Consider the following 13245-nt stretch of genomic DNA (forward strand, 5'->3'; position numbering starts at 1 on the left):
TGAGATCCCTCTGATGCTTTGGAAGCTCTCTGTGGACCATGGCTTTTGCTGTGGGATGCGACTAAGAAAATTTCACAAAAGACCAATTAGAGCAGCTGAACTTTATTTGGGGTTAATCAGAGGCACTTTAAATGATCCACTGTACACTCACAGTGAGGTAGAGATGTATGATGTAACCGGCTAATTTGCTACATGTCACACCAGGTACTAAATAATCATTTGTAAAGGGATTAAATACTTATTTGCATAACTGTATATATACATTACAGAGTGTTGGCAATAGATACAAAAGTAATGTAAGCATTGTACTTGGGCATGTGCAGTCACGGATCTCTGTGATCCACTCCAAATTCCTCCTCTTTAAATTCGACCACTTTTTTAATAGGGCCATCCGAGGGTGCCTGACCTTAAACTTTGCTTTGAGCTCGGAACGGAGGTCCTTAACAATGGCCTGTTTCTTTGTCTGGACCCGGGTGCGGTCGTAGCCCTTCTCCAACATGAGCTGCAGGATAAAGATGCAAGCATATAATCCCAATTTCGTTTAATACAAGTATTGAAAATAATGTCCTCAACAAAACATCAAAAAGTATTTAAGTCTTGGAACGGGAAATATTAGATTTAAAGGGGTTCTGCACTTTGTTTTAACTGATGATCTATCCTCTGGATAGATCATCAGCTTCTGATCGGCGGGGGTCCGACACCCGGGACCCCCGCTGATCAGCTGTTTGAGAAGGCAGCGCCGCAACCTTCTCACTGTTTACCGCCGGCCCACTGACGTCACGACTAGTATCAACTAGCGTGGGCGGGGCTAAGCTCCATTCAAGTGAACAGAGCTTAGCCCCGCCCACGCTAGTTGATACTAGTCATGACGTCACTCGGCCAGCGGTAAACAGTCAGAAGGCCGCGGCGCTGCTGGAGCGCCGCTGCCTTCTCAAACAGCTGATCGGCGGGGGTCCCGGGTGTCGGACCCCCGCCGATCAGAAGCTGATGATCTATCCAGAGGATAGATCATCAGTTAAAACAAAGTGCAGAACCCCTTTATGGTTACCGTTATAAGATCGGATTGAATTGCGATTGCAAATACTGGCAGTAAGACAAAGAAAGCTTCTCCTGAGTCCTGACCAACAGAACACAAACTGTAATCTATAGACTGTGTGCTTGTGAGGGTGTGTGGTATATAGTGTGTGGTATATAGTGTGTGGTATATAGTGTGGGGCAGGAAAATGGATGTGCATGTGAGAGATATTTCTCTGCTGTCCATACGTACATGCTGCAGACATAGTGCTGTGATGTCACAACAATACTTAGTGCACCAATCAGTAATATCTACTTAGATCTGATAAAAAGTGAAGTTATATGTATCGTGAAAAAAACATGCGGATCATAAGTGGCGATTTTCGCAATCACGGATATTTTATAACACTCTATCTGCATATAAAGCGACTGGTCTGACATGCATGTGAAATGTAATCAAATACACTGGTGTAATGTCAAATTACTTACAGTGATCAGGAGTTCTTCCTCACTGTCGCGAAAATTGCTTCCCACCATCTTTTCCAATCTCCTCAAACTTCGCATAGTTCAAACCATAGTAAGAGGTTACAGCCAGCTCACCTTCCGATCCTGTGTGATGGTGCACGGGGCGGACACAAGCCAGTCCAATAGTAGATGCACGATAAAAGAAATGCTCCAGCACCAGAAGGACGTAATGAAAAAATTCCCGGTCTTTATTCAAATCACCAGCATATCGGTGCATACAGAGACAGTGACACAATGACCCACTTGTCCCTACGATCTACGCGTTTCGGACGATGTTGTCCTTAGTCATGATCTATGGCGTCTGGCGTGTGCCGGGCTGAAATAGGGCTCACCTCTGGAGTGTCCGCCCACAGGGAGGGACATTGAAATCCAGGGCAGGTAAAATAATCAGTCCGGATCACGCAAGACACCTGTGCAAACATATTCACCTGTGACATACAAAGAGTTTTGACACCCCACAATACTTTAGAAAAACTAATACGAAATATAAAATTGTGTCATTATTTCCTCATAAAAATTATTATTTAGATGGAAAGGAAAAATTCATGATATTATCACATTTTTTTCCCAACCTGGCATGGTATGGGTAACATAATATTGTCCACTGGATGTATAAAAAAAGATGCATGCTAAAAGTAAATTTAGCAGACTGAAAAAACGGATCCAAATGTGCAAAATGTCAGTCAAGTTCCCATGGGTTAAGGCTGGTGGTTTGCTGTAGTCCTGTGTCCATGAATCCCACGTATATCATGATCTTTTGTAATTAAGCAAGTCCAGATTCATCCAGTCATTCTGAGCAAAAATAACGCAGAGTGTGAACAAACACTTAGGCTCAGTTCACACCTGAGCGTTTTACAGCGCGTTCCTACGCGCTGTAAAACGCTCAACAAGGAGAAACCAATGCTTCCCTATGGGAATGGTTCTCACCTGGGCGTTTTACAGCGCGTACGATCGCGCTGTAAAACGCCCGACGCTCACACAAGTACAGGAGCGTTTTTTTGGGCGCTTGTCGCGCGTTCCCGTACATAGACTTTCGGGAACGCGCGACACTGTGTGCACACTTGTCTCTGTATGCGCGCTTGTAAACGTCCGTACAATCGCGCATACAGAGCGCTCCTTTCAGAACGCTCAGGTGTGAACTGAGCCTTAGATTCATGGCAAATTTAAGCACATTGATATAATTGTAGTGTGTTCGAAAATCACTAATCACACTGCCAGTTCACCTGAGACATATCATCAGTTTGTGTTCACATCTATCTTGCTGAAAAGAGGGGAAGAAAATCTGCTTCATGTGAACAGTGCCCTGCACTCCAAGATACAGACCGTTTCATATAAAGGCAACTTAGTGATTCAATATGATGATAACTTAGTACTATGAAAAAAATGTGTATAGCATCGGCTTAAAACAGAATTTGTGGATGTTTTATATCTCTCATATACTCAAAAAATAAGGAATAGACAGATGCCATACATTTTATTTCTGTTACCTATGGTTTTGGTCTAGATTAATATTTAAAAGATTTATTGATCTACTGACATGACACATTTGGATACTGTTGTCATCATCCTATGTCTTTTCATATCCTTATTTCTCTGTTTCCATTCCCATCCATAATTCAACTACATTTTGATATTTTCAATGTCTGTCCAGACATAATCTCTGGAGAGATCATGAAGGAATAAAAAAGAGAGAAATGTTCATTCAGAAAGAGACCATGAGAAGTACACCAACGGATAATGCCTGTCTCTAGAGTTTATAGGCCGGCATTATACAAGCAAGCAATATGCATATGTGCTGGAGCGCATAATTAAAGCGCAGCAGGACAGGCATACCATCACAATACTGGTGTCTCAAATGTGATACGCATGACCCTCATAGGGAAGATCTCTTATAATTATGTGCATGTCAAACCCATACACCAGTAAAGCAGTGACTCAATCATGAACTTCAGAAATAATACACACAAAAATTAAAAAATAACCATAAGAAATATATGTATATATATATATATATATATATATATATATATATATATATATATATATGGGTATGTGTAAAAACAAGGCAAAACCTTGGTTATGCTGCATGTAGATATTAATACAAGTACATTAATTATTTTTTGAGATTGAGACCATATGGAAATCTTGTATTTAGTCTCCAAATCCAAAAAGCTTCCCTGAGGAGGATTTTTTGTTTAATATTACCCCCTCTTTGAGACATTATAACCCTTTCGAAAGCAAAGGTACTAAATGTATCTATATTGCGGTTATGAACATCTATGAAGTGATGTGCCGCATTAGAGACTCCTGTGGCTATTGGGTTCAGTATGTAATTGAGGTGTTCACGCAGTCGATCTTTAAATTTCCTGCTAGTGCAGCCGACATATGTCAGATCACAAGATGTACAATTAATGGCATATATGACTCCTATTGTATTGCAGTTTATAAAACTTTTAATTGGAAATTTTTCAGTATGCATTGAGTTGTGAAATTCTTTGGTATTTTTAGCAACTTTACATGTTTTACATCTTGTGTATCCACATTTGGAGAACCCAATGTATTTTAACCATGTAGGTGGATTTTTGGGGTGCATGGGAGTATACATGGAGGGGGAGAGCGTTGTACCCAATGTATCGGGTCTTTTAGATACTATCCGGCATCCATGTCTCAGGGTTTCCCTCAAAATATGATCTTCATACAAGATAGGGAGACATCTGTGAATTATATTCTTGATTTCCGCAAATTGTCTGCTGTATGTAAGTACAATTGTTGGTATACTGTTATTATTTGTTTGGGGGATATCAGATTTATTATGGCTTTTGTTATTATATTCGTCCGTTCGTCCCTTAGTAGCGGAATTGAAATCTTTATTTACTGATTCTCCCTCTTTATTGGAGTTGAGGTTTAATAATTTGGCTCTTGATTTATTTTTGGCAATTTTGAAACCCCTATGGAGCATCCATTGAGGATAACCTCGTATTTTAAGACGTCTCCATATCTTCATGCATTCTTCATTGAATGCCTCATCTGTACTGCAGTTCCTTCTAGCTCTTATAAATTCACCGACAGGGATACTTTTAATGGTATGAAGAGGGTGATGGGAATTCGCCCTCAGGATGGTGTTGCCAGATACCTCTTTGCGGTAGGTCTCCGTTAACACCACCTGACCCGCAACCCCAGTCAGAGTCAAATCCAGGAATTGGATAGTTGTGGGATGATGCACACAGGTAAACCTGAGACTGTATGTGTTTTGGTTCAAATAGCGAGCGAAGTCTGGTATGGCAGACACATCGCCTCCCCATATGAGGAGCAAATCATCGATGTATCTGCCATACCAGACCAAACACTCAGAGAACGGATTGTCAACTGAGAAAACATACTTTTCTTCCCAAAAAGACATGGCTATGTTAGCCAAAGACGGGGAGAATTTGGCTCCCATAGAAACACCCGAGACCTGGACATAAAAGACCTCGTCAAATACAAAATAGTTATGCGTTAGGAGGTACATTGTGACCTCCAGCACAAAATCGATAAACATTTCAGAATAGCCACTATATTTGTGTAGATTGTATTCTAGGGCTAAGAGAGCATATGAGTGAATGGAAGGATACAGTGCCACAACGTCCAGTGTAACCCAGGTATATTTTTTAGACCATGTGCAATCATACATATATTTAAGTACACTGGTAGTATCTCTTATATATCCTGGCGATCTTTTGACTAGAGGTTATAGCACTGAGTCCAACCATTCTCCCAACTTCTCCGTTAGGGATCCAATACCCGATACTATGGGGCGTAATGGCGGAGGGTTGACCCCTTTGTGCATCTTGGGAAGAGCGTGAATTATGGGAGTAACAGGGTATTCAACATTAAGAAAGTCAAATTGTTTCTGAGTTATATGTCCCTTTGCCAAACCTTTATTTAGAACTAGGACCAGTTCCTTTTTATACATTATAAGGGGATTTTGTTTGAGGATATGGTAAGTAGTGGTGTCAGACAGGACCCCCAACATTAGTGAGTGATAACATGTTCTGTCGAGCACCACCACGGACCCTCCTTTATCCGCCATTTTTATTACAAGATCTTTATTGTCTTCTAATTGTTTTAAAGCAGTTCTCTGTAATGTATTCAAATTATGTTTTTTGACAATAGGGATCGAATCCTGTACTCTAAGTAATTCACTCTCTACTACTTCTTGAAATGTATCCATACAAGTAGTACGGTATTTCAAAGGGTAGTAGTTTTTATTAGGGGTCATGAAATCATGTTGTCCAATATCATCATATAGTATTTCCCCCTCACCATGAAGATCCATGAGACAAAGCAAGGATTGTTGTTCTTTAAAGGATAAATTGGTATAAATATTATCAGCTATTTTTTTATCCTTGTTTGTCGCTGGATCCTCATGTGGAGGGGGAGACTCAAAGAAGCACCTTCTCAGTGTGAGATTCCTGATGAATCTATTCATCTGCATAATAGTAGAAAAAGGGTCAAAATTTGTATTAGGCACGAAATTCAGACCAAGGGAGAGTACATTTGTCTGGGCAGGGGTTTATTCCTGACCAGACAGATTTATAACATCTAAAATCACAGTACTCTCAGAGGATCCAACATTCATTTGTTCTGTAAACGGGTCGACATCTGGTGGGGTCTTTTTGTGTTTGCGGCCCCCCCTTCTGTGTCGTTTTTTGATTGCTCCAGTCTGTCCCGGTTACTTCTATTTCTCTGGTAATAAGAGGGTTTTAACTGGTGCGGTTCACAGGTGCGTGGATCACTCATCATTTCATCTCCCAATGATTCACAGGATTCAGAGGTTTCAGGTTCTGAATTACTGAAACTGACCCTGTTTATTTGAGGTTTTTTTTATTATTTTTGGTGTATTTTTTGTTAATATGTTTCTTCTTCAAGATAGATTTAGGTGTACCATATGGATTTTCCCTTCTTCCCCATTCATATACTTGGTTGTTATTGTAGTCGTATAGATCCCTTTGAAATTTGCGATGCTTCATATCCATTATATTATCCTCCAATTCCTTGATGGATATCATGATCTCTTCTTTTTTTGCAAAATTTTCACATGTTTTGTATTTTTCTAAGGCATTTTTGCATGTGTCCATTTCTGTATGTATGTGGATGAGTCTCTCTGCCTCTCTGCCTCATGTTCTATGATCAAAGACATTAATTGTAGTGAGCAGTCGCTCAGTGCTTTGTTCCAACTCGAGACAAATGACTCTGAAAATATCGTGGTTGGGACCTTTTTTAATCTGAGACCCCGTGGTATCATTTCCTTTTCCACATATTTTATCAGGGTCGTATGGTCCCACCAGATTTTGATCTCATGTGTTAAAAGTCTCTCCAATTCCTGTAATTGGAATTTCATGCCGCTTTCATCACTAGGGATTAATTCACATGTTGAAAACACTTTATCCGCTTTGGATTTACGGTCAATGCATGCAGCAAAAGCCATGTTTGGCTGGGAATATCGTGGGTCAGCGTTCACACCGTGCTGTTTGGGTTACGGGATGTAATATTAGTCCAAGTAATATATATGCAGTTATAATCTTGGATCAGGTGAGCACGAGCACTTGTTGCAATATATAGTAAGAGGTTACAGCCAGCTCACCTTCCGATCCTGTGTGATGGTGCACGGAGCGGACACAAGCCAGTCCAATAGTAGATGCACGATAAAAGAAATGCTCCAGCACCAGAAGGACGTAATGATTTCATTATGTCCTTCTGGTGCTGGAGCATTTCTTTTATCGTGCATAGTTCAAACCAGTTGCTAAACTAGACCCCGCCCCTTTTGATCATGCGCATTATACAAATTTTATTTTACGATTTTCGCAAAAAAAAAAAAATGAACGAAGATAGCGAATTCGTGACTATATGACGAATATTCGGCCATATATTCGCAAAATAGAATATTGCCCCTGCCGCTCATCACTAATCTCAACTACGGGCTCATGCACACGAACGTATTTTCTTTCCGTGTCCGTTCCGTTTTTTTTTTTTTTTTTTACGCACTGTAGGCGGAACCATTCATTTCAATGGGTCCGCAAAAAAAAGGAAGTTACTCCGTGTGCATTCCGTTTCTCTATGTCCGTATTTCCATTCTGCAAAAAAATAGAACATGTCCTATTATTGTCCGCATTACGGACAAGGATAGGACTGTTCTATTAGGGGCCAGCTGTTCCGTTCCACAACATACGGAATGCACACGGACGTCATCCGTATTTTTTGTGGATCCGTTTTTTTGCGGACTGCAAAGTACATATGGTCGTGTGCATGAGGCCTTAGACTTGACCCCCTCTTGCCCTGGGCCCCATAGCAGTGGCATGGTCTGCCGCTGTGGTAGTTACGCGGCCGCTGCTGGTCCCAGAAATGCCAAGTACACTGTATATACCTATATGCACATATAGTACGTACAGTATATTTGCAACTTCACATTCATATCAGCCATTTTTCCAACCCTAATGCAGATAATGGCATTTCCAGGCTGTCTCTTCCTGGCACTGTGGCACACCGCCTTGTGGCAGAAAGGGGGCGCCAGAACACCACTTCGCACAAGGCGTCCTAGAGCCAGCCGTCGCCCCGCCCCCTGCCCTCTCCTCACAGACGTCCATGCTCCGGTCTGGCACACTCCGGCCCGTGCACGGTGCCCCTTGACAGCCCCAGTTATGCTCGGGTTACACTTGCTGCTCTTCCTGGCACCCTGCTTGTCCCATGCCCAAGACTATGCCCCCCCTCGTTATAACTTCAGCCTAGACTTGCCTCCTGTGCAGCGCTGGGAAGCCGTGCTGAAGAATTACAACTACAGAGAAGTGACGGCAGCCATGGACTATATGCTGGAGTAAGTACCCTCGGTGTACTGTACATGGGGGGCTTAGCTTCATTACCCGGCAGACCCCTGGAAAAGCTGGGTGACATCCCCTATGGAAGCAGGGATATTCTGTTTTCTGTCTGCTTCTGGGAACAAAGGGTGACAACCAATGTGCCCAACTTTACAGCTTCCATGAAGGTTGTCACCCCCTCTTCTAGTCATGCGTCACTGGGCTTTGCCTTTCAGGAGTCTAGGAAAGCTGGGTGACAGGCGCCCTATAACAGGACTGACAAGTAATTCAGGGAAATCCGAAAAATGGCGCAGCATGCAGCACTAATCTTCCCGTACAGACGAGCTGTATTCTAAGAATCCAGCACTCTACTTTTTCTGTGTTTCTGCTCTTTTGGTGAACCAGAAGAAAAATGATGGACGTGTAAACAGAGCCCTGGTTGCACTACAACAGGGATCAGCACTCCAGCTGCTGTGAAACTACAACTCCCAGCATGCACACTTACTCGGCTGTTCTTGTAACTCCCACAGAAGTGAAAGGAGGATTCTGGGAGTTGTAGTTTTAGACCAGCTGGAGTACTGGAGGTCGCTGATCCCTGCACTACAATATCATTGTCCATGAACTTGTATAAAACTCATCTATAAGGTGTTGAAGTTCCTGTATATTGGGGTCTTCCCACATGGGAGAAACTCATCTATAAGGTGTGGAAGTTACTGTATATTGGGGTCTTCCCACATGGGAGAAACTCATCTATAAGGTGTGGAAGTTACTGTATATTGGGGTCTTCCCACATGGGAGAAACTCATCTATAAGGTGTTGAAGTTCCTGTATATTGGGGTCTTCCCACATGGGAGAAACTCATCTATAAGGTGTGGAAGTTACTGTATATTGGGGTCTTCCCACATGGGAGAAACTCATCTATAAGGTGTGGAAGTTCCTGTATATTGGGGTCTTCCCACATGGGAGAAACTCATCTATAAGGTGTTGAAGTTACTGTATATTGGGGTCTTCCCACATGGGAGAAACTCATCTATAAGGTGTTGAAGTTCCTGTATATTGGGGTCTTCCCACATGGGAGAAACTCATCTATAAGGTGTTGAAGTTCCTGTATATTGGGGTCTTCCCACATGGGAGAAACTCATCTATAAGTTGTGGAAGTTCCTGTATATTGGGGTCTTCCCACATGGGAGAAACTCATCTATAAGTTGTGGAAGTTACTGTATATTGGGGTTTTCCCACATAGGAGAAAAGGTGCCGAAATGTCTGCGACTGAAAATCGCTTCCATTCACGTGAATGGGGTTGTGGTGGATTTTCAGACTGTCACATGTTGCACTGTTTGAGGGTAGGGGGTGACTGCATCTGTTTTTGTGGTTTCCATTTTACATTACACAATGATCACAAATTGTACATAATGGACTCCATTAACCCTTTGGCTACCGGAGGTTTTTTCGTTTTTGCGTTTTCATTTTTCTTCCCTTTTTTTTCTTGAGCCATAACTTTTTTATATTTCCAGTCACATAGCTGTATGAGGGCTTATTTTTTTGCGGGACAGGTTGTACTTTCTAATGCCACCATTAATTATGGCATAAAATGTAGTGAGAAGCGGTAAAAAAAATTGCAAACGGGATGAAATTGAAAAAAAAAACGTAATCCCTCCGCCGTTTTAAGGGTTTTGTTCCCACAGCGTTTTGTTTACAGCAAAACTGACCTATGCCCTTCATTTTCTGGGTCAGTACGATTACAACAATACCCCATATGTGTAGGTTTTTTTTATGTCTAAATAGTGTAAAAGTAAATTTAAACTTTGATAAAAATTCTTTTTTTTTTTTTACATCACCATATTCTGACTCCATAACTTTTTTATACTTATGTCTACAGAGCTGTTTAGGGGCTCATTTTTTGAGGAACAATCTGTAGTTTTTATTGATACCATTTTGGAGTGTGCGTGATTTTTTAATCACATTTTCTAAAATAAATTTGGGTAAGAGAAGCAATGAAAAAATTGCAAATTGGCCATTTTGACCCTTTTTTCCATTACGCCATTCGCCGAATTGGAATTTTTTTAATTATATTTTAATAGTATGGGCGTTTTTGGTCACGATTATACCCATAATGTTTATATTTATTGTTATTTAGGTATTTATTTTTTAATTATACGGAAAGGGGGGTGATTTAAACTTTTATATTTTTTATATACTTTTTTTAAATTATTTGTGATGATTTTGAAGCTCATATATGAGCCTATAAATAATGTTTTTTGATTTTGTTCTATCAGGGATTTTTAAAATGGGGTTTGGATTGGAAACTGCTCATGTATGAAACAGCAGAGACCTGCCGGCCATGCCGCCCACATGTACAGCGCTGGTAGCGAAGGGGTTAAAGAGTTTGTCCAGGATCCAGTGGTTGTCCAGTTCTTCCAGTTAGTTTGAACAACATATGACTCCTGCAGCCAGCCACTGGCCTCACCCGGTGCACGGCTGAGACCAGTGATTGACTGCAGTGGTCACATGTTTGTCATCATGCAGGCGGGTAATTAGAGACTGGCCGGGAGAACTGGAGCAGTGGAATCTATGAGGTAAGTACTCAAAGGATCACAGTGAGCATGATTAAAACGTAACTTTTAATGTTATTTTTAAATAATCAATGATCCACCCACTTTAAACAAACAACGATACAAACGAACATACCCTATATAAGACCTAAAAGTCTCGATAGTAATTGAGGGGGAAGACAGAGCAGAAGGGGGAGGACAACGCGAGGGACCTCACTATCCCTATGGGGACCCTCACTATTGCCTCAACCCACAGGAACACCCTGATGGTGGATAGCCTGTGGTCCCGAACCTGCCCTAGCTCTCCCTCGAACGACCCTTTTTTTCTTTACAGAGCTGAGATGCTCTAGTAGCACCCTTTGAATTTTCTGTCTTTTCCGTCATCTGGAGAACAGAAGGCCTCCTTATCTCTGCTCTCTGACCTTATAAACACTCATTAAAGTGTAACGGTCATATTGAATTTTTTTTCTTTACGGTAAGAGCAGTGAGACTATGGAACTCTCTACCTGAGGAGGTGGTGATGGTGAATACAACAAAGGAATTCAAGAGGGGCCTGGATGTATTTCTGGAGTATAATAATATTACAGGCTATGGTGGCAGCGGAGAGTACCGATCGGAGTCCCAGTTTAATCACTGGGGCTCCGATTGGTAACCATGGCAACCAGGACGCTACTGCAGTCCCGGTTGCCATGGTTACTTAGCAATTTGTAGAAGCATTATACTTACCTGCGAGCTGCGATGTCTGCTTCCGGCCGGGAGCTCCTCCTACTGGTAAGTGACAGGTCTGTGCGGCGCATTGCTTAATGATCTGTCACTTACCAGTAGGAGGAGCTCCCGGCCGGAAGCAGACGTCTGTATGAAAGTAACCTACGGCCACGGATCACGGACACGGATGCCAATCTTGTGTGCATCCGTGTTCTTTCACGGACCCATTGACTTGAATGGGTCCGTGAACCGTTGTCCGTCAAAAAAATAGGACAGGTCATATTTTTTTGACGGACAGGATACACAGATCACGGTCTCGGCTGCAAAACGGTGCATTTTCCGATTTTTCCACGGACCCATTAAAAGTCAATGGGTCCGCGAAGGAAAACGGCACAACGGCCACGGATGCACACAACGGTCGTGTGCATGAGGCCTAAAGTGGGGAAATTGGCTTCTACCTCACAGGTTTTTTTTTTGCCTTCCTCTGGATCAACTTGCAGGATAACAGGCCGAACTCGATGGACAAATGTCTTTTTTCGGCCTTATGTACTATGTTACTATGTTATTTGCTAGTTTATTAGAGCTAGGCATGTGTACCTGAGTAGTCTGTCAATGATTGTCAAAACATCTGCAATTACCTTATAATAACAGCTTTCATTAATGTCACCTGTCCCTTTCCACTGCTCCCTTAAAAGACAGTTGCTATGGCTCATCTGTCTCCGGCTAAGGCTACTTTCACACTCGCGTTTTGGCTTTCCGTTTGTGAGATCCGTTCTGGTCTCTCACAAGCGGTCCAAAACGGATCAGTTTTGCCCTTATGCATTCTGAATGGAAAAGGATCCGCTCAGAATGCATCAGTTTGCCTCCGTTCAGTCACCATTCCACTCTGAAGGCCGACACCAAGACGCTGCCTGCATCGTTTTTCTGTCCATTTGGTGCATGTAAGTCAATGGGGACGGACCTGTTTTCTCTGACACAATAGAAAACGGATCCGTTCCCCATTGACTTTTAAGGGTGTTCATGACGGATCCGTCATGGCTATAGAAGACATAATACAACTGGATCCTTTCATGACGGATGCATGCGGTTGTATTATGGTAACGGAAGCGTTTTTGCAGATCCATGATGGAACCTTAGAAGACTGAGGGGCGGTCCTTCACACTGTATGCCTGCATTAGGCTTCAGAGTGAGGAGGCATGTCTCTCAGTAATCCAATCTGATTGGCTGTCAGGGAGCTGCTGTCTACAGTAAGTGTGTATGGGAAGTGAGGGAAAGTAGTTTTGGCCTCAGAGAACTGGCAGAGGAGCCATTTTGAGAAGGTCCTCATATTGTAAATTTTAAAACAGCTGTAACTAAGGGAAAAACTGAAAGAAAACAGTGGTATGTGAAGAAACTAAAGATTGCTTTATGCATAATTCTGCTGCAGCAGTAACATATGCTAAAATAGATTTTTTTTGATGAACGGTTACACTTTCAGATCAATCCTTATCTTACTGATAAGAATGTGGCTTAAATAAGTGTTTATGACCTCCCAATAGTTTAGAGATAAGGTTTATTAGATGACCAGGACAAAGCGAATTACCAGTCACACAGCTAGAAAAACAGTTAACCCTTTGTGA

At 42.0% G+C, this 13245-nt stretch overlaps 1 protein-coding gene across 1 annotated transcript in view; it reads left to right on the forward strand.

Moving 5' to 3' along the window:
• Positions 1–8136: 8136 nt before the first annotated feature.
• The window catches only part of NAAA (N-acylethanolamine acid amidase), a 67391-nt gene continuing 62282 nt past the window's right edge, over positions 8137–13245 (forward strand). Inside the window, exon 1 of the mRNA XM_040417953.1 lies at positions 8137–8389. Within this exon, the coding sequence (XP_040273887.1) occupies positions 8217–8389 (173 nt within the window). The 5' untranslated portion in view covers positions 8137–8216. The remainder of the gene's footprint in view (positions 8390–13245) is intronic.

Source organism: Bufo bufo, chromosome 2 (assembly GCF_905171765.1).
Source record: "Bufo bufo chromosome 2, aBufBuf1.1, whole genome shotgun sequence".
In the NCBI taxonomy this organism is placed as follows: Eukaryota; Metazoa; Chordata; class Amphibia; order Anura; family Bufonidae; genus Bufo; species Bufo bufo.